Here is a 21,316-nt window from a genome sequence, read left to right as displayed (position 1 = left end):
CACAGAATTGAAGCAGGGGCAGAAGGAAGACACTCTGGTTAAAAAAAAAAAAAAAAAAATTCAGCCCATGGTTCAGTCAGCAGAGAATTTACTAAATCAGGTTTAACAGAAGTGTGCGCTGTACACTCCTTATCCCATCTCCTGAAAAATCTTGACCCCTTCCTTACAGTACATGATGCCGAAGTGTCCTCTCTTCCTTCCCCTGCACCAAACAGCAGCAGCAACAGCAGTTCTGGCCAGGCAGAACCACCCCAGTCTCTGCCATGAAATACCCCCTGCAGTCTAAGAGCTGCTCTTGCTCCACTAGTAACATGCAGCACCAATCCAGGGATGAGAGACCATCCATCCTTGAAAAGATATATTTAAATTTGTTCACATTTTTAGCTTATGCTTTATTTTTAAGCTCCTCTTGAACATTAGACTGTATGGCAGATGTTTTGCAACACTACAGATAAGGCCATAACATTCATATTCCCCACATTCACCAAATTCTATACCACATATCCTAGAGAAGGGAAGCAAACTCTTGGTATATATTTGATTAGAACATGTGAGACAGAGCGAGATACTAGGATTATAAGCACGTATAAACATGTGTCAAACAAATAATTTAAAACAATGCAGCCTAAGAGTAAGATTTTCACACATTAAAAAAAAAAAAAAAAACCTCAAACTCACAAGACCTGCACAGCAGTATAGTGTGGGTATTCTACAAACGCTTCTCTTGAATTATACATTGATAGTGCTTCAAAAAAGTTAATACCTCTTGTTATTCCATACAGGCGAATACTTTCATGGTCCACAGAAACCACTATACCGAAAGAATAGAAATTTCATTGCTTGGTTGTAATGAAATCTACCACTGATCGCTGCTGGCGATCCAAGTGCATAGAGGAGAAAATGGCAAAAATATAGTTCAATAATCTTCCATGCTACACCAAAACATTTTAAATCAGGCTAACTGTTGTGGTTTTTGCATGGGGAAAGTCAGCTTTGATACAAAGTGTCACTACAGTTGAAAGCAGGTTTGACCTTCCATATTTTCTACAGATGTCTACCTTTTTTTTTGGTATTTATTTTACCAATAAATACATACAGACCCATACAGGAACAGTGCTTTAAGACAATAATTTTCCGAAAGGGACAAACTTTCCCCTTAGAGTCTTTGTAGGGCCAACATTAAAATTAACCAAACAATAAACAGTATTTCATATGCTCTTGATATAAAGTATTTCAACAGTAAAGTCTCTTTGAAATTCCCCAAATTAATATCTGGTTTGATGTACTAATGGAAGGCAGAGTAGACTGTACAGAGTTAAGATTTCAAAGGCAATAAAGGAATAAGAAGGAAATAAAAGTGCAATTATATACTTCTGGGCACTCAGAAGAGAAAGCTAGAATTCTTTTAATACACTATACAAAAACATAACAGGGAATCTCTAAACCAGCTTGTTAATTCAAAATATCTATTCCTACCATCATAGCACAGAGTTACCAAAGATGAGAAGAACTATTTCGGATACATAATCTAAACGGAAACAACAGTAAAATAATTAAATACAGAGTACAAAAATGCTGCCGCAATATTCATTAAAAACTATTCTTGTTGAAATTGTAAAAAAAAAAAAAAAAAAAAAAAGTGAACTGCTCATGTAATCACAATATAGGCTGCATAGTCTTATGTTTAAAAATTATGCGATACTGAAAAGAGAAGTCAAAGTAATTGAAAAGAAGTTAACTCTGGAAAGGAAAAAACATTAAAGGTGGGAAGAAGTTTCTTACCCAAGGGTAAGCATAATTCTAGAAATAACACAGATACACCACTATTTTGTTAGCAACAACTAATAGAGACAGTCATAAGTCTTTTTTGGTCAAAAGGTAGGGGGTTTGATCTGGTTCTTTTCTTAATTGGGAAGGAAGAGGAAGAGGAGGGAAAAGATAAACAAAAATTAACTAGGACAGGAGAGAAGCTATTAAAGATATAATCTGCACAGTTCTTATTGCTAAGACTAGATCCCCCCAGCATGAAAGGCATGAGAAGTCTTTAGTCATAAACTTAGAGCAGCGAGCGGTTTGCATATATTTTAGCTTCTATGTCTTTATGCCTCCTAGTGCCAGAGACTGAAACATCTATAAAGCTGTGTACTTTATTCTGCCAGTTCGCATTCTCCACGAGACAAAAACAGCAAGGCAGCTGAAAAAAAATCTTAACCTCATAACTCAAACACAGTGAAAAAATAAACCATGGTAAACATGTGACCAAGAGTTACCATGAGAATGCTTTTCAGTAGCATTTACATTCACCAGCTTGAAGATTCTCTGGAAGCCTTGGCAGAAACTCTATTGTTATGGCCCCCTTGCACTGTAATAAGAGTTTAAAACTGTCTTATGGTAGTGTTTCCTCCACTGCTCTGCTCCATCCATCACACAGCTCTGTGAAACTATAGCTTCAGAAAAGTACAGCAGCCAAACCCTACCAACACGCTCCAGCAGTGTATGAGAGGCAAACCAAGTTCCTGAATATACACATTAACACTGCTGACAGCATCTGCACAAGGAAAAGTTATCTCACTAATCACTTGGCAGACAAGATATGCGAATGAATGATGAAGTTCCCGCATATCTTTAAACATAAATCATGCATGCAGTGCAAAAAAGATTTGAGCTGCGCTTTTTTATTACTAGTAGTACAAGAAAATATGCTGGCTTATTTCAAAAGTGGTATTGTCAGAGCAATATTGAAATCCCATAAGGATTTAATTTATAATGCATATTTTTTAAACACAGCCACATTAAGGAAACTACTTGAAAGAAAGCAACTGACACAGGTAGGACATAGCTCCAGCCTCAGTATTGGTCGGACCTGTGGGTCATAGAACTACAGCAGCCTTGCCTCTGTTGGGTAACAGGATGCATGTTCCTCCTTACATTTCCCTTCCCCAACAGAACAAAGGATATATTTTACCCAGCACGGCTCACATGTTCACAGCCACCTTGCCAGTAGTAGCAGATATTCTTGGCATAGGAACAATTTTTGCTACTTAAAATACTAGAATAATTCAAAGTGTCTTTTAGGTTAGACAAGATCCTTAAAATGATTGAGTCCACATGGGCTTAAAGCCCACAAACCTGCAATCAAGCGTTACACAATGATCTCCACTGTTTAAAACTATTAACAGTATTCTTGACATTCTCAGTATATATAGAAAGACAAATAGATAGTACTAAGGAAAGTAAACATCACAAGTCTATATAAGCAGCATTCACCCTCTCAGAGTTGACTTCAGACTGACTGCAAATTGGGTATCAGAATTTGAATCACTGAATGATATAATAACTGAATAATAACTGAAAGAGCCAAAATTAAGCAATCATCACAGGATGGATAGCAAAGTTTTATTTGGTTCTTATTTCGTTCTCTTTGGAAGTAACAGCAAACTACTATTTTCCCTTAGCAGCAAAAATACTTCATTCACATAAGATCAAAGAAGTTACTTCCAATGATTCTGAGTCCAAGACCTCTTAACATCTTTTTCCTCCTCAAAGCTCTAAAAGATTAACAAAGTATATTCTTTCTTTGACAGCCAAATTGCTCTACAAAATTAACTTCTTACTATATGATAAATTCCACTGATAGCAGTAGAGCTTTTTGTAAGAGAAAGACTTAGAACAGAATCATAGAATGGTTTGGGTTGGAAAGGATCTTAAGATCATCTAGTTCCAACCCCCCTGCCATGGGCAGGGACACCTCACACTAAACCATGTCACCCAAGGCTCTGTCCAGCCTGGCCTTGAACACTGCCAGGGATGGAGCATTCACAACTTCCTTGGGCAACCCATTCCAGTGCTTCACCACCCTCACAGTAAAGAACTTCTTCCTTATATCTAACCTGAACTTCCCCTAGTTAAGTTTTAACCCATTACCCCTTGTCTTATCACTACAGTCCCTGATGAAGAGTCCCTCTCCAGCATCCTTGTAGGTCTTGTATATTGCATAAACCAAGATACAGAGAAGAATCCTTTTTATTAGATGACTTCTTATTCCTAATATGCTCAATCTCCCAGAGATTATTTTAGCTTTCCTGAGAGCAAATCGTTTAACTAATGGTTACAGAGTTTAGGCCTGTGCAGTCGTATCTTGAATGTCTAGAACATATTTCACTCTGAATCTAGTTTCTCTATATACTGGCATTTATACAGCCTTTCTTATCACTACAGCAGTTGCTATGAAATCAGTCAACTTTATAACTTTTAAGTTATAAGGACTTTTAGCATGCATTTCATTTTTGTCTACATAAGATATTTTTAACAAAATTCTGTTAATATGGAGGTTTTTAATCTTTATGAGCCTTACAAACCAGTTGTTGAAATGTGGAGCACTTGAGATAGAAAAAAGGCTTGCTTCCACAGTGATCTTGCAGGTAGATGAGTTTTTAGGTACCTACTTGCCACTTTTCTGTGGAATAAGACTTAAGACTCCTGTCTTCACAGTTTGTAAACAAACAATGTAAAAGAAATGTTTCAATTGTGTAAAAAGCAATGGAGAACTTTATGGAGATTTGTCACTAAAAGTAGACAATTCGTCAGCGTCTCAGGAATAATCCAATACAATTCAAATATTGAAAGCAGCCTGCATTTTAGACTCAAAATGTTGCTAACCTACCTAAATTTTAAAAAAAGTACCTGGTGACCATGCTACCACACTGTATTTGTAAGAAACAGGCTGTGAGTAACAATTTATACATATTTTATAAAGCATAATGCAGCAGAGAGCAAGTTAACATGCAAATGAGTGTTCCTGAGAAGAAAGGAAATACATTATTTCATTGAAAGCTACAAAATCAAGTAATCTTAAACCTTCCGGTTTTTAATCTACTCTTACTACAATTTCCCCCCTTGGCAGAAAACGAATTTGGAGAAAAAACTTTAGCAGTTTTTGTGCTTGGTGTGAAATGCCAAAACTGTTCTCAGCCATGTTTAAGCTGCCTAGGACTCAGATACCTAGTATTATTAGCTGTTTCCCAGAAAAAGACTAAGACACAGACACAGAAAGACTAAACCAACAGAAAACTCAGAGGGACAAAGTGTCAACTGGAAAGCATACCCTTGTTTCAAGATGAAGTTGCAAGTGAACAAAATACACATCTTTAAAAGTGTATGCCACTGCGATATTTGGGGATTGAGTTGCTTGTTTTTAGTGTTAGCCTTTTACTAAACAGCTGTCATTTCCCTTTAAAATACATATATATGTATATATATGTACAAATATACGGACACTTTGTATCTACTTTTCAGGAAGGGGCCCTAAGTATGCTCAAAGAAATTTAAGGAGTTGGGTAGGAGATTGCTTACTACAGAGCTATCAGGCTCTTTGTCCTTATTCCAACAAGCAAAACAAACCTGCTGACTTCTAGTGGCTACCATTACAAGTTAGACAAGTCCAATAGGCTAAGGAAAGGGTAAGTGTACTAAGGGATCAAGCTAGCCTGTTGAAAAAAAAAAAAAAAAAAATCCACAGAAACAAATAAACAGCAAGATCTTGTGCATCCAAGCTTTAACCCTTTCATGACACTACCAAAATTAAGTTTTGGTTACCAAAAAAATAGTTTGCTTTGAAAGAACTGTGAGCATTTCCTCAGCATTTTGAAGAAAAGCACAAATTTAGAGAATCAAGGTTGCATTATCAACCCGTCAGACTCAAATTTCTTAATAACAATCTCCCATCCATGGAACTCTGCTAAAGAATTAGCAACAGGTGATTTAAGTTAATCTAGGAAAGATACATGGAGGCAACATGCTCAACACTACCACCTTTGCACACCTAATCAGGAATATTGGTTCCTAAGCTAGGAAACAACAGTATTTTTCAGCACAAGCACGTTGCATATTGTTCAGCATAAAACTCTCTACACTTAAGCTCTCAGTCATGCACAAAAGTACTTCAGAAGAACTCTGTATAGCACTGAAGTCGTAACAGGTGATCTTTAGATACCTACAGAACATTACCTCCTAGATAAATTCAAAGACCATAAATGATCCACTTTAAGGAAAGCTATTCTTACCTACAAAAGAATATTACAAACAATGAAATAGGTAACTTCAGAAGAAGGAAAAAAAACTGCTTTGTGATACAGAACCTCATCTGCTGTTCAGACAGATGAAGTTTGAGAAACAGTGCTAACATAACATTGAATATACCTAACTCTGTTTGAAACAAGCATTAATGAGTTTTAGAAGCAACTGTTAGTTTGTTAAACATGGTATTTTAAGCTAGCCATGCAGCCTAAGTAACTTTAACATTAAACATGCAATCACAGGTATCTTAACTATACTGCATGTAAATTGGCACAACTACCTGTCAAACTCATTTAGCTATGATTACAGCATACTTCAAAGCCATCCACAGATTTTTGCTGCTTGCACCGAGTATGCTACAGATAGTCAACATTTAAGTGAGACTTTGCCAATTAACTGAATTAACTTCACAATTAAGAGCTTCTTGTATCAATAAGGTTCTATTGCATTAGCGATAAGGTTATTAGCTTAGCATAGCCAAAGCAAAATTTAAGTTGTCTTACCACATCATCTGTCAGTGTCTTGATATTTAAGTGCTGTAAATCAAACAGGAAACCAGTCATGTCACAATTGTGCAGTAAAAAACAACAAAAAAAAAAAACAAACAAAAAAGCAAGTCTCAGTTATAGTTACTGTTATTCAAGGTAAGATGCAAGTTAAGCAGTATTGAATCACGGAACTTGATGTTTCTTGGCAAATTGTACTTTGTTGGATTACAGTGCACAGCAAGTTACAGAGGGAATACAGTGAGATTCAAAACAATCTGTAGTCTGACCCTTAAGATACAATAATACCAGAAGAATATAAATCAAGCAGAGCTTGGAACAAGTTGTGTTTGATTGTATTTTATAGCTAAATATACTAGAACAGAAGACCTGCTCATAATTCAGCTATAAGACTTATGTCTCCTCAAAACATTTGTGGGTAGGCCACCAAGAAATCTGTCCAGAAATTTTAAACTCAACAGAAAGAGTTCCTCAACAGTTCAAAACTATCTGCCAAGCGCAGCACTCAAACAACTGAGACTGTTGACTACTCTCAAGCAATGCCTATGTGGCAAGCAGAACACAAAGTTATGAGCGGAAAGTGACACTAGCATTTATTAGTAGTAACATTCAAAAATCTACAGATCAGTCACTGTTGTGTGAAACAAGAGTTCCCGAACCAACTCTTTGGCTGTCCACTGCACATTTACAAACAGAGTAAGTACTAGAACGTTCAGATCTTGCACAAACCCAAAGAGCAGCACCAAAGAACATTGGCAGCTGATGAGTCGGTGTTGCAGGGATCCTATATATAGTTTTTATGAAGAGGCTACTAACAGACTCGACAAAGACATGGGAAGAATGTGAAGTCACATACTCAGTGATACAGACTCTCATCCTACTCTTAGACTCCCCTCACTGCCTCATGCACAAAGCTTGGCGGCAGCTACAGCAACTGTCAATGGCTATCTCCAAATTAATCAGACTTGGAAACTCTTGCTTTGTCTTTATCAAGTCAATAATAGTTAGGTACCATTACTTATGACATCTTCTCTGGCTCCTCCCTCAGGACTGAGGAACAATTTGTGTAAGTCAGATATTATCCCATGGTAGCTCTACTCTGAATATTGTCAACAAACTGAGGAAGAAGCATCTGATGAGTGGCTGTGAAGTTAAAAATAAAAAGCAAATGAAGTGTGAGGAAACATTCAGTACTTGGTGACACAGAGTAAGTTCTACCATCAAAATAAAATTAAATAAATAAAAATTGGAGCTAGTCACCCCTGAACTTTTATGACAATCCCATTCCATGTGCTAAGAGACAAGGATTTCTAATAAATGAAAACAACAAATTGAAAATACTTTAATCCCATCAGAAGACTGAAGATCTGTATCCCAGTCTTTTCATTGGTGTTTCCTACTGCATGGCTAGATCAGACTTTTTCCCCACACACTGCTACAGAGCTGGGTTTTATGACTTGTTCTCGTTCTGCTAAATAGCTACAAAGACAGCATGGGCGTTAACTTCTGTCATTTGCCAGAGCTCATGACTTCACATTTAGCAAGTTGTTGGTATAATACTTCTACCCTTAAGTGATCAAAACTGCAGGAGAAAACATTAACATATGGTCTTACACTGCAGCTTGGTAGCAAAGAACATAAACATTTATTCCTTTTTCACACACGACTTTAAATCACTAAGCCTTAAGCAATGTACAGATACCATTGTGAAACTCCTCTAACATGGTAGGAGACAGAGTAATCTGCTTAGAATGTAAATCTTCTTCATTGTATGCTTCGAGGTAGAAGTTGGAGACTCATGTACATTCCACTAAACACAGGAAGCACATCATCACTTCCGCTTAGGAAGAGATATTGGATGGTCTGCAACTGCTCTGTACAAGACACCGTCATCATCCATGAAAGCAAGGAAATATTTTTCAGATTCAGGTTTTATTCTTTGAAAAAAATAATAGTTAATGGGATAGTTCAAGCTACTGTTCTACCTTGCAATTAAGCTATGAAATTCAGCAGTGGAATTTACTGTGATACAGGATAGTAAGTTCCCCATTTAATATATCAGAACATCTCACTGACCCAAGTAATCTTACTAACTAGTGAAAAAAAGACTATAATGCAACCAATAAAGGACACCATAATGGCATAAGATGCTCAATATACAGATATGAGCCTCCTAACTCTTCATCTTACTATCTACCTACAGTACAGGAGTCTAAAAATACCAGCATAAGACCTCTTTCATATAATATTGTAGGGTCTAGTTCAAAAGTAACTTCTATAGGGAAGCAGACCTGCTTAACCAGCACTCACCTATCAACACTGGTGACATTGCATTTGGAGATTTCTTTATGAAACAGGAGAAACCCCATGCAAACTACAACCTCATGTCCAGATCTTTTACCACTCTAATATGAAAGGGAACAACACCTGTTCCTAAGTGGAAGTGATGTTGTGTTCAGTGGAATGTATATAAGTTTGAGATGAGACTCAAACTTCTACCTCAAAGCATACAACAAAGAAGATTTTCATTCTAAGCAGATTACTTGCAGTAAGACATGTCAAAAGACTTAATCTGTGAATTTTATGTTATGATACTTCTTAGTCAGAGGAGCTGGTTAAAATACAAGAACTGCAATGATCTTTTTTCCCCTTTCCCTCACCAACTCCTTCTCTTCTGGCAAGACTGTACAAAGTAAAACTAGTTGCCACTTTCCTGGTCTTTAATAGCATTAAAATTAGAGTGCTGTGACTCAAGAACAGGAGCATATTTTTATTCTTCCCAGGTCATACAAAACACACACATATCTAATAAGGAGGAAAAAATAACTAGACGACCGTTAGAGGCTAGAGTGCTTTACTACCACAGGAATGTATTTTTATTTTTAGGTCTGGATGCATCAGCTCACAGAAGATACTCTGCTCAAGTGAACAGGTTGCCTTAAACTTAGGCCTGCAAGTAAATAAATCTCGCTTAAGTAATACTCCTCCAATATTCAGTTACTGCTAAAAACGTGATATAAACTTACAAAATACTACTCTGCAATGGATTAGAAGACTAATATGCTATACTGTGCCTTCCGTGAACTACTCCAGAACAATAAAATTATTGGTTTTGAGAACATAGGAGCTACATACAATTTTTACTCTAGTCTGGTTTTCATGTAGAAAGTAGATATACAAAATTAAAAAACAAATTAACAATGTTTTAAGTACACTGACATCCTGTTATCTAGTCAAAGCAATACAAAATCATGAAGAGATTAAAGAGTTAATTAGGACACTTCAACAGTCCAGAGTTATCAGTATCACCTACAGCTGGAAAAGCAGAATTATCACAGTTGCTTTGTCTTCAGCTGTACAAACACATTGATAAACAACTAAAGTTTTTTAAATTACATTTTCCAAGCTAACTTAGTTTCTAGTGTGGGACATGGAGGAAGAGGTCATTTTGGTTTGCAATTGAGTAGAAGCAGTTTAGTTAAAGTTCAGTCACAATAATAAAGAAGCATATAGATATATCAGATTTTGAAGAAAGCAAGCAATCTGACATAGAATTACCCCTTATTGAAGATTATTTCCCTCAGGCATACTGGTAAATAACCAATTTCATTGGGTACAAGATCTACACACACATTCGGTGTATGGTACAATGCCCTTGATAAGCTGTCAAAAGGCCTGATCTCAAAAACATCATAGATAGAGAGCCTTAGACAGAAAATGCAAAGTACAATAGGACACATATCAGCTGACGTTCACAAAGGAACAGAAAGAGTACTCTTTGAAAAGGTCATATACGATGAAGCCACATGTGATACAACTTCTGCACCACCCAGCTACAGAAAGTAAGCCAAATACTCTTGACTTCATGTGTATTCACAATTAAAAAAAAAAAGTCTTATTGTCACGTAGAAGAGGATGATCTTATGTTGCATATCTAAACAGAAGCACATACTGACAGTTAATCTGCAATTTGAGCCATTGTCTATGTAATTGCCTGCCAGTCAACTCTGGGTAGAAACAGTGAAGTGAAGCAAATAAATGAGAAATGATACTTAATTGGATCAACAGTACTAGTGTGATCTTTTGTGTCATTACAGTTACTTCTCCATCTTTGCATATGCATGTTTATAAACAAAATTCTATCTAAACGTGGTACAACCAGTCCAGGCAAGCAGGACCAGAACTCAGGAGAATGACATCTTCTCACACAGTACCTCGGTCTCATGACTTCAGCATTTTTTCCCACCAGCACGACAGCTCACTGTGCCTGGAAACAATGAAGAATATCCTAGCACAATACAGGGTATTATTCTATATCATCTAAAAGTTTTGGCACTCTACCAAAAGGGGCAGCATCTCCATTCTCCACAAATGCTCTTTTCACTGTCACTTGAGCATAGAGTGACATTGCTCATCTAACTTTCCAAATGAAAAGAGCACATTTCAAAACAGCATGTTTGGCACTTGAACTCAGATCATGCCTCGCAGGGACAGACATTGTTTGTATGCCAGAGAGGCAGACAAAGTCTGATTTGTTGATCATAAATGAAATTAGAAGACAGACAAGCACCAAGCCATATACCGCTGCCTGTGTAAGAGGAGTTTTAGCCATGCAAAGTAACAGGTTCTCAGGCAGCTAAACAAGAATTTCAACATGCATGCCCTCCACTACAGTGAAATACTTCAATTTACCAAAAATAAAATAAATCCTGGTATCTAAACACTTTTGAGATCTTCATTTTTGCCTTCCTTGCAGAAGGCGGCAAAAAAACAAACAACACGTAACACCCTCTCCAAACCACCGCACACATGTGGAGCTTCTGGATACATTAAGAAGAGCTCACAGCCTACAGGTAGCTGTAGGGAGAGAGAAAAAAAAAAAAAAATAAATAAATAAAAAGAGGGTTCAAACAAGATGCAATGATGAGTTTTGGAAGAACTGGCCAACTTCAGCCTGAGTACTGAAACTAGATAAATGAAGACTCAGGATGTGCATATAATCACATAATCCCCTCTGTACCTTTCTATATTAGAAAGTGAGAAAGATCCCACAATACACTGCCGTTAATTCTACCACCGAGAAAGATTCAACACTAGCTGGTTTTTCCCCAAAGGCTATTCTCCAGCAGAAACACAACCACAAGACTGAAGCAGGGATTGCAAGGAAACCTGTAGGCTCAAGACAGATGCAAATTGGATGATTACAGTGAATGCTATCACTGGAGGATCTCCTTCGTCACAATATTCCCTCAGTAATTTTGCTACCTCAGTTTTTAAACTCAATTTAGGAACTGCTGTATAACCCAACAGTGTTTTCTACTTTTAATTTCCAATATACTACTTCAGCGTTTATTTAATGGCTTTATCACACACTCTGTTGCTTGGAAAGCAGTCTGAGAAGCAATCAGGGGCAAAATTATCTTAACATGACAGTTTCCACACAGTGATATTCTTTAGACATTGATGAGTTAAACTCAAAATTGGTGCTTACAGGTAAGATTATATAATAAAGTGCTAGAACACAGCACTAAAATTTAATATCATAACCCACAGTGTTAATTCATGCCAACAAAAATAACAGCATGAGGAATTTACAGTTTTACAAAGCTGCAATAAAGTCTCTTAGGAAACATCTGTTCAGCAATCATTTCTTTAAAAGACTAATTGAGATTCAAGGTCTTACACTGCAGCGTAACTGCAGCAATAATTCAGTCACTTCGTAATTAAAGATATTGACACAGATCAGTCTTACCTTTCTACTCTATGCTAGAGAAATGGAAGTGCTTTTGCCCTTAACTACATTTGCTTTGATTTACAGACACTGTTAAATGCATGTGTTAATTTGTCTATTTTTAACAGATTGGTGCAAACAAGAAAGCCATCTTGACTCATAAATTTCACAAAGAACTTAATCAAAAACATAACCTGAAAGCCACTGAAGACAGGTCAATGGTATACTGAAATTAATAGAAACACCTCTAACGTGAGCTAGAAATTGAAGATGAATAGAAGTCTTTCGAGGACTAGCGTCTACAAGATGTAATCCCAGTAAAGTGCAATTGGAAATCACATAATCCGGTGCTCGCTGTTCAAGGCCAGGTTGGATGGGGCTTTCAGTAATCTGGTCTAGTAGAAGGTGTCCCTGCCCACGGCAGAGGAGTTGGAACCAGGTGATCTTTAAGGTCCCTTCCAACCCAAACCATTCTATGATTCTATGAGGTCCAAACATTTCTAAGGAAGGAAAAAAAAAAGGGGGGGGGAGGGGAGCAAGGAACGAAGGAGAGGAAGTGGCAAGCAACTGCTTTTTACCCACCCCCCAGCAGAAAGTTTCCTGCTCAGTCTGTGTATAAACAGAAAACAGGCATAGTCTCTGCCATCCTTCAATTAATTTCCTCTTTTCACCAAGCCCTAAACCTCAAGGGAGAATGTAAGAGCTTTCAGTAAGCCAAAGTACCACAGTACCACAGAATCTTTTAACCTTTTTAAGAGTCCTGCTGTTCAAAACTTTTGACCTGCTGAACAAAGCCAAGCTGGTATGTGCTTCACAATTAACTATCACTCCTTAAGCAAACAAAAAAAAACACCAACAAAAAACAAAACCCAAACAAAAAAAGAAAATATTCTGTAAGAGAGCTGAGGCGTACAACTCATTCATTTCTTCTGAGAAGCTAGTTTATTCAGAAAAGCAGTACTCCAAAGCCACATTTGGACTCAACCACTGTAACTGTTTCTCTCAAAGACTCTATGTCCCCCCTCCAAATGAAGTGTTTTATTTTCCTCCTGGTAAATAAGATTTTTCTTTGCAAGGAAAAAAAACAAACATAAAAAGGAGGTACATGTTAATGATGCCAACTTTGTCGACTAGCAATCCAATTTCACCTCAAGGTTTGTCAGGGAATCAAATTCTTTTCCGGATTAGCATATCTGCTGTGACAGCTCAACACGTTGCATTGATTGGAAGGGTTCAACCTGGAACTTATTTTCAAGCCCTTTGCACTGAGGAAAGTTAGCCTAATACAATCTGGATAACTTGAGTTCACTGAATCTAACAGCCAATTTCATCCACATTTGACAAACGACCAGAAACATAATTCAGGTGACATGAAGAGGTATGGCATGCTAAGTATCCCAAACACAGAAGGGGCTACAGCCTATATGTAAGACTAGATTACAGATAATGCAAGGGCTGAGGGAAGTTTTATGTCTTCTGACACAAAACTAATTTAACTAATAAAAGTATATTGAAGATGTTTTACAGGAAGAATTAGATTCAAACAACACAGAACAGAATAATTTACACTGGAAGAAACCTTTAAGATCATGGAGTCCAACTGCTATCCTAATACTGCCAAGTCTACCACTAAACCATGTCCCCAGCTGACACATCTATATATCTCTTAAATGCCTCCAGGGATGGTCATTGCACCACTTCCCTGGGCAGCCTGTTCCAATGCTTGACAACCCTTTCAGTGAAGAATTTTTTCCTAATACCCAATCTAAACCTCCCCTAGTGCAACTTTAGGACATTTCCTCTTGTCCTGTCACTTCTTACTTGACAGAAACTGACACCCACCTTGCTACAACATCCTTTCGGGTAGTTGTAGAGAACGATAAGGTTTCCTCTCAGCTTCCTTGTCTCCAGGCTAAACAACCTCAGATCCCTCAGCTGTTCCTCAAAAGGCTTCTGCTCTAGATCCTTCACCAGCTTCATTGCCCTTCTCTGGACACACTCCAGCACCTCAATGTCTTTCTTGTAGTAGGGAGGCCAAAACTGAACACAGGATTCGAGGTGGGGTCTCACCAGTGCTAAGTGCAGGGGGATGATCATTTCTCTGGCCCTGCTGGCTATGTTATTTCTGATACAGGCCAGGGTGCCGCTGGCCTTCTTGGCTGCCTGGGCACAAGCTGGCTCATGAGCAGCTGGCTGTTAACTGGCTACCAACACCAGCAAGTCCTAAATCAACCAATACCCCCAAGTCATTTTCCACCAGGCAGCTTTCCAGCCACTCTTTCCCAAACCTGTAGCTTTGCATAGGGTTGTTGTGACCCAAATGCAGGACCTGGCACTTTGCCTTGTAGAACCTTTTACAACTGGCCTCAGCCCATTGATCCAGCCTGTCCAGATCCCTCTGCAGATCCTTCCTATCCTCCAGCAGATCAACACTCCCACCCAACTTGGTATCACCTGCACTGAGGATACACACAATCCATCCCCCTATTTTGGGGGGGGGGAGAGATATAACCAACTCCTCCTCAAAAACCCCCAAACAAACCAGTCTTGTAAGATAATAGGAAGTAGATATGAAGGAGAGTTTACCAACTTTAGGTTTAATAGCAAAGGGATAAATATTCTATATTGCAATAACTTAGGGCAGAAATTTATAAAGTGATAGAGATAAAAGTGTATCTCATAGTATAAGTGAACTACCCTAATCAAAGAAGCTGGTTGATGTCAACAATTATTAAAGTAATTCTGCCTCTACGACTGTGTGTTTCTTCACCAGAAATTATTATCCTGGACAAGCCAGGGATTAGACTATAGTTCAAAGGTTATAGTAGCTACAGCAACTCCTAAAGTTTTGAGGCACAGAGCAGCCTGCTGCTCTTTAGTAACCACTGAATTCCACAGATCACATGCGTAAACTATACCACTCGCAGCAATTTACATGAAGACAGAAACAAAATCCTAAACTCTATTCAAGAAATATTCACCTTTTACACTTCTTAAGGTCATCCAGTGAGCTAATGGCATACCTAGAACACAATCCAGGTTTGCAGAACTATCATTCTTCAGTCCCTATCAACACCCCAGGGCAAAATCTTTGCTTTAAGAGGTGACTTAAAGACAAAAAACAGGACTACCGTCTATGGCCAAGTTGTAGTTTGACAACTAAAGATATTCTCAAGAGTTTCAAGAAACTGGGTGGGAGAACAAAACTAAAAACATCCACATGGTGACCATATACGCTACAAAGCTAAGTCAGATACCCAATTGAGCTCCCTTTCTCTTTTGTACCAAGGTCAAAACTCAACACTGTGACCTCAAAAAGCCAGGCAGCTGGTGCCACTTTTCCACATGCTTTAAAACCACTCTTGCCTATCCCGGTAAGCCTAGACAGATATCAAACAAGCTCATCTGCACCAAAGAGAAGGCCTTCCTTCACTTAAAAGCCAATCAGACTTCAAGGAAAAAGCTCTGACAGGGTTATACTCCCTGTAAATTATTGTATTACCATTTTAACACATGGTTAGGAAAAAAAACTGAACACGTTGGCAACATCCTATTTCTGTTTTAACACATAGTTGGGGGGGGGGGAAGTGCAAATGTCTGCAATATCTTATTTGCGTAAGCATTTAGCAATTAAAATTTCAATAATAAGTAAAACCTCTTGACTCAGTGCTCTTGTCAGTCTCACATACACACAAATCCATCTCCCACACACACCACAAGAAAAATCCAACCATCAAATCATATACTAGTAATGCTATTCAACCTTTTAGACTCAGCAGATCATGAGGTTTTTACTCAGGGACCCTATACTCAGGCATGGCCAGTCAGGTCACCAATATGACTAAAATACACTCCCAGTAGATATATAGCCATTTATGAGGACAAGCAAACAGCTGTTTGTTTCATATACGCCCATTCTAACGTGCAAAACAAGGCACAATGACTTGGCTGAAAAAGCAATCTGTGCAACCACAATATGGAAAGGATTCCAGGAAAGAGGAATGCCAGGAGCAAGTTGTGACCTCCCAGAACAGGTGTGGCCAGCCTACAGTTTGAAATGCCTTATTGGCTTTTTTGAACCTGTGCTCAAGTGTCAGACACTCAAGTACCAAGTATCACACAAAGACGCCTTAGAATCAAGAATCTATTGTATGTTTTGCATTAGAGTGTCTATTTCATAAGCACATAACAGTTTAGAGCAGGTGGCCCTAGAGCTAGCTGAACAAAGACTAATGTGTACCTCCTAAATATGAGCAAGGGATGCATCTGCTCTGCATACAGTGGATACAAGACCTGTAGAGTATGTATTTGTCCCAGCTTTAAACGTGGGAATTTCATGATGGTTGGTTTTGAGTGCTTTTTAGTTAGAACACATCTTACTGACATGCTGTCTTGTGGACAATTATTAGTTGCCTCCAGTTCCCTAGTTCCTTGGTGCACTACCCAAAAAGCTTGTAAAAGCAGGAAGAACTTTACTATATCCCTTAAATTCAAAGACTCAGTGTTACATTAAAATGAAAAAAAAAAAAAAAAACAAACAAAAAACCAAACAAACAGTTCTATTAAAGGTAACATCATTTAAGAGCTAGAAGTCTGTTCTGTTCCCCTTATATCTATAGCTGTCAAACAGCGAGAAACACAATAAAGCTTTATGATGACGACGAGAAACCTGAAAACTTGCTGCAAAATAAAGCCATGTCCCGGCAGGCAGGTAGGTAAGAGGCAAGCTGGAGCAGGCGGGCTCATTCCTTGCAGCCCAGTCGAGGCCGACAGCGCCGTCGTGGCCCGTGCATTCCTACCCGGCGTCCCGGCCTCTCAAGGGGCTCCAGGCCAGTGACCGGCGGCGGGGGGAGGCCAGGCCGCCCAGCAAAGGCCCAGCAGGCAGGCGTCCCGCTGGGCCGGGCCGGGCCTGGCCGCCCACAGGCCCTCACCTCAGGCAGCCCCGCCGCGGTCTCCCCGGCGCGAGTGGGAGCGGCTGGGATAGACCCGTACTTACGAATTTGGGTTTCCTGCCGTCCGTCGCCTCGTCGGGGCCGCTGGCGTTCGCGCTCCCGCTCCCCGGCGGGCCCTTCCGGCGGAGCCCCTTGTTCTCCCGCCCGCCGCGACCCGGCGGCGAGGACTGAGCGTGATAACGCGGCCGCGGCCGCCGCGGCTCCATAGCCGTGCCCAGGTGGAGAGAGGAAGGGAAATGAGGGGAGGCCGCAGCCCGCGACCGGGCCCACGCCCGGCGGCCCTGGCCGAGCTGGGCGCCTGCGATTAGCGCGGCTTAGATGGGCTCGGCCGGGCAGGGCGCCGCGGGGGGAGAAGGAGGAGGCTCAGAGCTAAAGCCGCCGCCGCCACCGCCACCTCAACGCAGGAAAGGATTTAGCGAGGAGCCGCTAATCGCGGCAGCGGCTGCCCCGGGTCGCGGCACGGGGGAGCTGACACACACGCCCAACGGCCGCGCTCCGGCGCCTGTCAGAGCCCAGGAATGTCCCGCCGTCCGAATCGTCCCGCCACCGCCGGTCCCGCCCCCGGCCTCCCCGCGATAGCCAATCCACGGCGGCAGGGTGGAAATGCCGTTTTCCGGTTGGCTGGCGTTCTGCCAATCACCGGTGAATCAGCTGTTCTCAAGCTGATTCAAGCGCCGGCGTGGCTGGAGATGGCCGCACCTGTTCGTGTATCATACCGCTCACCCCCCCGGCCTGCCCCTCTCTGGACTTCATGTCCCAGAGTACAGCGCGGCAGAGCCCACGGAGTGCGACAGGGCTGCGCGGAGGAGTGCGCGACGGTAGTTGTAGTCCCGAGCGGGCGCGGATGGAGGGAACCCTGTGTTTTGTTGGGGAACGGACCAGCGAGTGTCTGGGGTCTGTGGGCGCACACGGGCTTCCTTCAGGGTTTGGGGCGCAGGAAGTTTTATGCTTCCCTAACAGCGACCAACCGGATTAACGTCGTCTGGGTGGGGGGATGTCGTTCCCCTCTGGCAGAGGGACTGAGTGGTGCCCCCCCCCCCACCGCCTGTCTCATCATCTCTGCCAGAATACCAGCAGAAAAGGGATAAATCCCCCTGTTTTGAGGTACGGCTTTCTCCATCTAAGGAGTTAAGACAAATCTTGACCCCCTCAGGAATGTTTTATTCCGTTGCCCCCCACGTCCTGCCTTTTGTTCAAAGGATCTGATCACCCTCAGCCGAAGGACAGGACGGGTACCTCAGCCATCTGGCCTAGGATGGTGACTTCCAAAACCTGGTTTGGTTAATAATTCCCATTTCATACATGGAGCCACTGTTTGACAGGTGAAAACTGGTTTATCTGTTTCTATATAACTTTTTTATATCTTTAGAGCCCTGTAAATACACATTTTTATGTGTTTTATATATATTAAATATTTTTCTAACATAAGTTTACATCATTTTGGTGGTACTGGGTTAAGAGAGCAGAATAACACAGGAGAGACATAGGCCCTATTCAAAACAGCGGCAGTATTTCCATCCACCTCTTCAGGCCAGGATCCTGGTTTGTGACCGACAAGGTCTGTATGGAGGCGCAAACAAGGCTGAAAAAGCAGGCATACCTACATCCTGTATTTGTGTAATGCAGTCTGTTGTTTTCTGTCACAGAAAGGCCTCCAAGACTCTGGGGAAATACACAAATGGACAGAGATTTCATTATACTATAGACTAGCAAATTGTATATGCTTAAAAAAGTCATCGAATTCTCATCACTACAATCAATACCTTGCTTTTATCTGTATCTTAAATGAACAGTAGTTAGAATAACAATGCAAACTGGAGAGTTACACTGGGGAAAATCTATTTCCAAATCTCAATGTTAGGTGTTATTAAAAAAAAGGCAGCTAGCACTCAACATTTGTATCTCTAAAGTATCTTCTAAAACAGAACAAGTTTCCTTTTTCTTCTGTCATTCAGTAAGAAAGATGCTCTGTTTTCCATCTTGTTTTTATCATTTTGTGTTGTCTTGAATGCAATGAAAATAAAATGCTCCCTCCAACAACTGCATTCACTTTTCCCACACGATTTGAGGGGCTTTCATTCCAATGCAATAACATCAAAAGAATAAAGATATCAATCCTTCAGCATGACTTACACAGGCAGTGACCAACAAAATGTCATAACTATCACTATATGGAGCTCTGGTAAAATGTAGCGCAATCAGGGCCCAGACTGGACCTTGACAGGACGGGGATTTAACACTAGGGAGCTGTGGGGCTACGTAGAGTAGATGCCAGAATTATTTGCATACTTGAAACGGTTTGTCCTTTGGCATAGATGTTTTGTAAATTTATATTAGAATTCTTTGTGGAGAGTATAATTAGCACAACACTGTTTAATGTCATGGTTAATGATTTCCTGGAACATTTGATTAGAAAATTAATCAGCCTATGTATGTGTATGATAAAGCTGCTTAAACGGGCCTCCTAATTGCACTGTGGTAGAACACAATGGCTTGTGCCAATATATCACTTTCAAGGTACTGTATTGCAATAATACAGAAAACACTAAAGGGAATAATTTATCAGACAGTTTTACTAAGCCAAAAGTAAATGTTAGTACTTTTCATCAATTATTTTTATTTTATACTACCCCTCTTGTGCTTTTTAGGTGCTTCATACAACTTAAATACATTTTTCCAACAGCTTAGTTGGCCAAGATTAATCACGACTGAGGAAAAAAAATGTGAAAAAGAAATGAACCAGTAATACTACAATCATGCAGAGATTACACTTGGACATAGCATGCATATTGTCTGGGGCATGTGTATAGCTGACAAAAGTCTGAGACAAAGTGCTTAAAGTTAAACATGTGGATATTTGCAAAACTAGTCCTTTAGATTGATGGATTTAATTAAGCTCTTCCCATTCTCTTCCTTCCTTTTTTTTTTTTTTTTTAATATACTGTGATGCAGATCTTAAACCAAAAAATAATAAAAAAACCCCAAACATCCTCCTAATATTCATTGTGCCAGAGAGGGAGTTTTTCAAATAAATTTCTGTGCACAGTGTTTGTAAGCTGGCTTTTGACAGAGTTTAGGCAGCTCTCCATATTTCATTTGGAGACACCTAGTTCTTTCCTATAAGAAAAAGATAAAACAGTTAATTAACTGTTCTTTAATTAGGTTCATCCTCTTAAACTGTCACATAAGTTATGAAGGATTTTGTGAGCAATGTTGTTGCTTTTATACAGCAAGCATACAAATTTAATACTTACACTATATAAGTATTCTCACAATCAGAACCTTCCAGAGCCACTGTTGCTGTGGCTTGGCAGAAGCAACGCAAATGGCAGATAGACGTGTCTTTTCAGGTAAATGGTTTCTTCTTTCTCTCATGAAAAGCACCAAACAGGCCATTCCATTACCAAATCCCTCAACTCTGAAGTCATACCAATTGAATATGTATCTTACACCTTTCCTAACATCTTATCCAGTTAATAAAGTGGTTACACCAAATTACAGGATTGTTAACTCATAATGCCGGCAAAAATTATGTTGGAAAACATGACCTGTCTTCATGTCTTACAGAGACAAATGATGTTGTTTTATCTAAGGAACTCTTTAACAGGTGCATTTGCATACTGCAACAGAAATCATTAATAATTTAAATATATTGCAATATAATACCCTTAAGTATAAGCTATGGATAAGATGTTACTTAATTTTCACAGCATGGGTGGTTTACGAAGCATATTATTCCATTATTAAGGTAATGGGTAGATAAGAACTCAAGTCATTCATCTAGTCTAGTCTATTAACTTTACTAAGGAACCTGGCTGTTAGCAAGTTTATCATACTAATGAATGAACTAATTTATGTTACAGTTATGAGAAAATTCATGCTCTATCCAAATAATAAAGTTTTATTGAAGAAAATTTAATATGTTTCTCCTGTAAAACAAACATCTAGAATTCTTATGGATTTTTGGACGTCATTTGATTGTCGTTTCATCAATATCACTGCCACTGTACTAGTATATGTCATCTCTGCTGTCTGTTTGGGGCATAGACTAG

At 39.6% G+C, this 21,316-nt stretch overlaps 1 protein-coding gene across 1 annotated transcript in view; it reads right to left on the bottom strand.

Moving 5' to 3' along the window:
• The window catches only part of DIAPH3 (diaphanous related formin 3), a 231,025-nt gene extending 213,456 nt beyond the window's left edge, over window positions 1–17,569 (bottom strand). Inside the window, 2 exon segments of the mRNA XM_030477090.1 lie at window positions 6,579–6,611; window positions 17,309–17,569. Coding sequence (XP_030332950.1) covers window positions 6,579–6,611; window positions 17,309–17,470 — 195 coding nt within the window. The 5' untranslated portion in view covers window positions 17,471–17,569.
• Between the last annotated feature and the right edge of the window lie 3,747 nt (window positions 17,570–21,316).

Source organism: Strigops habroptila, chromosome 2, assembly GCF_004027225.2.
Source record: "Strigops habroptila isolate Jane chromosome 2, bStrHab1.2.pri, whole genome shotgun sequence".
Lineage (NCBI taxonomy): Eukaryota > Metazoa > Chordata > Aves > Psittaciformes > Psittacidae > Strigops > Strigops habroptila.
Note: the sequence above shows the minus strand (reverse complement) of the source record. Positions and strands in the feature narration are given on the sequence as shown.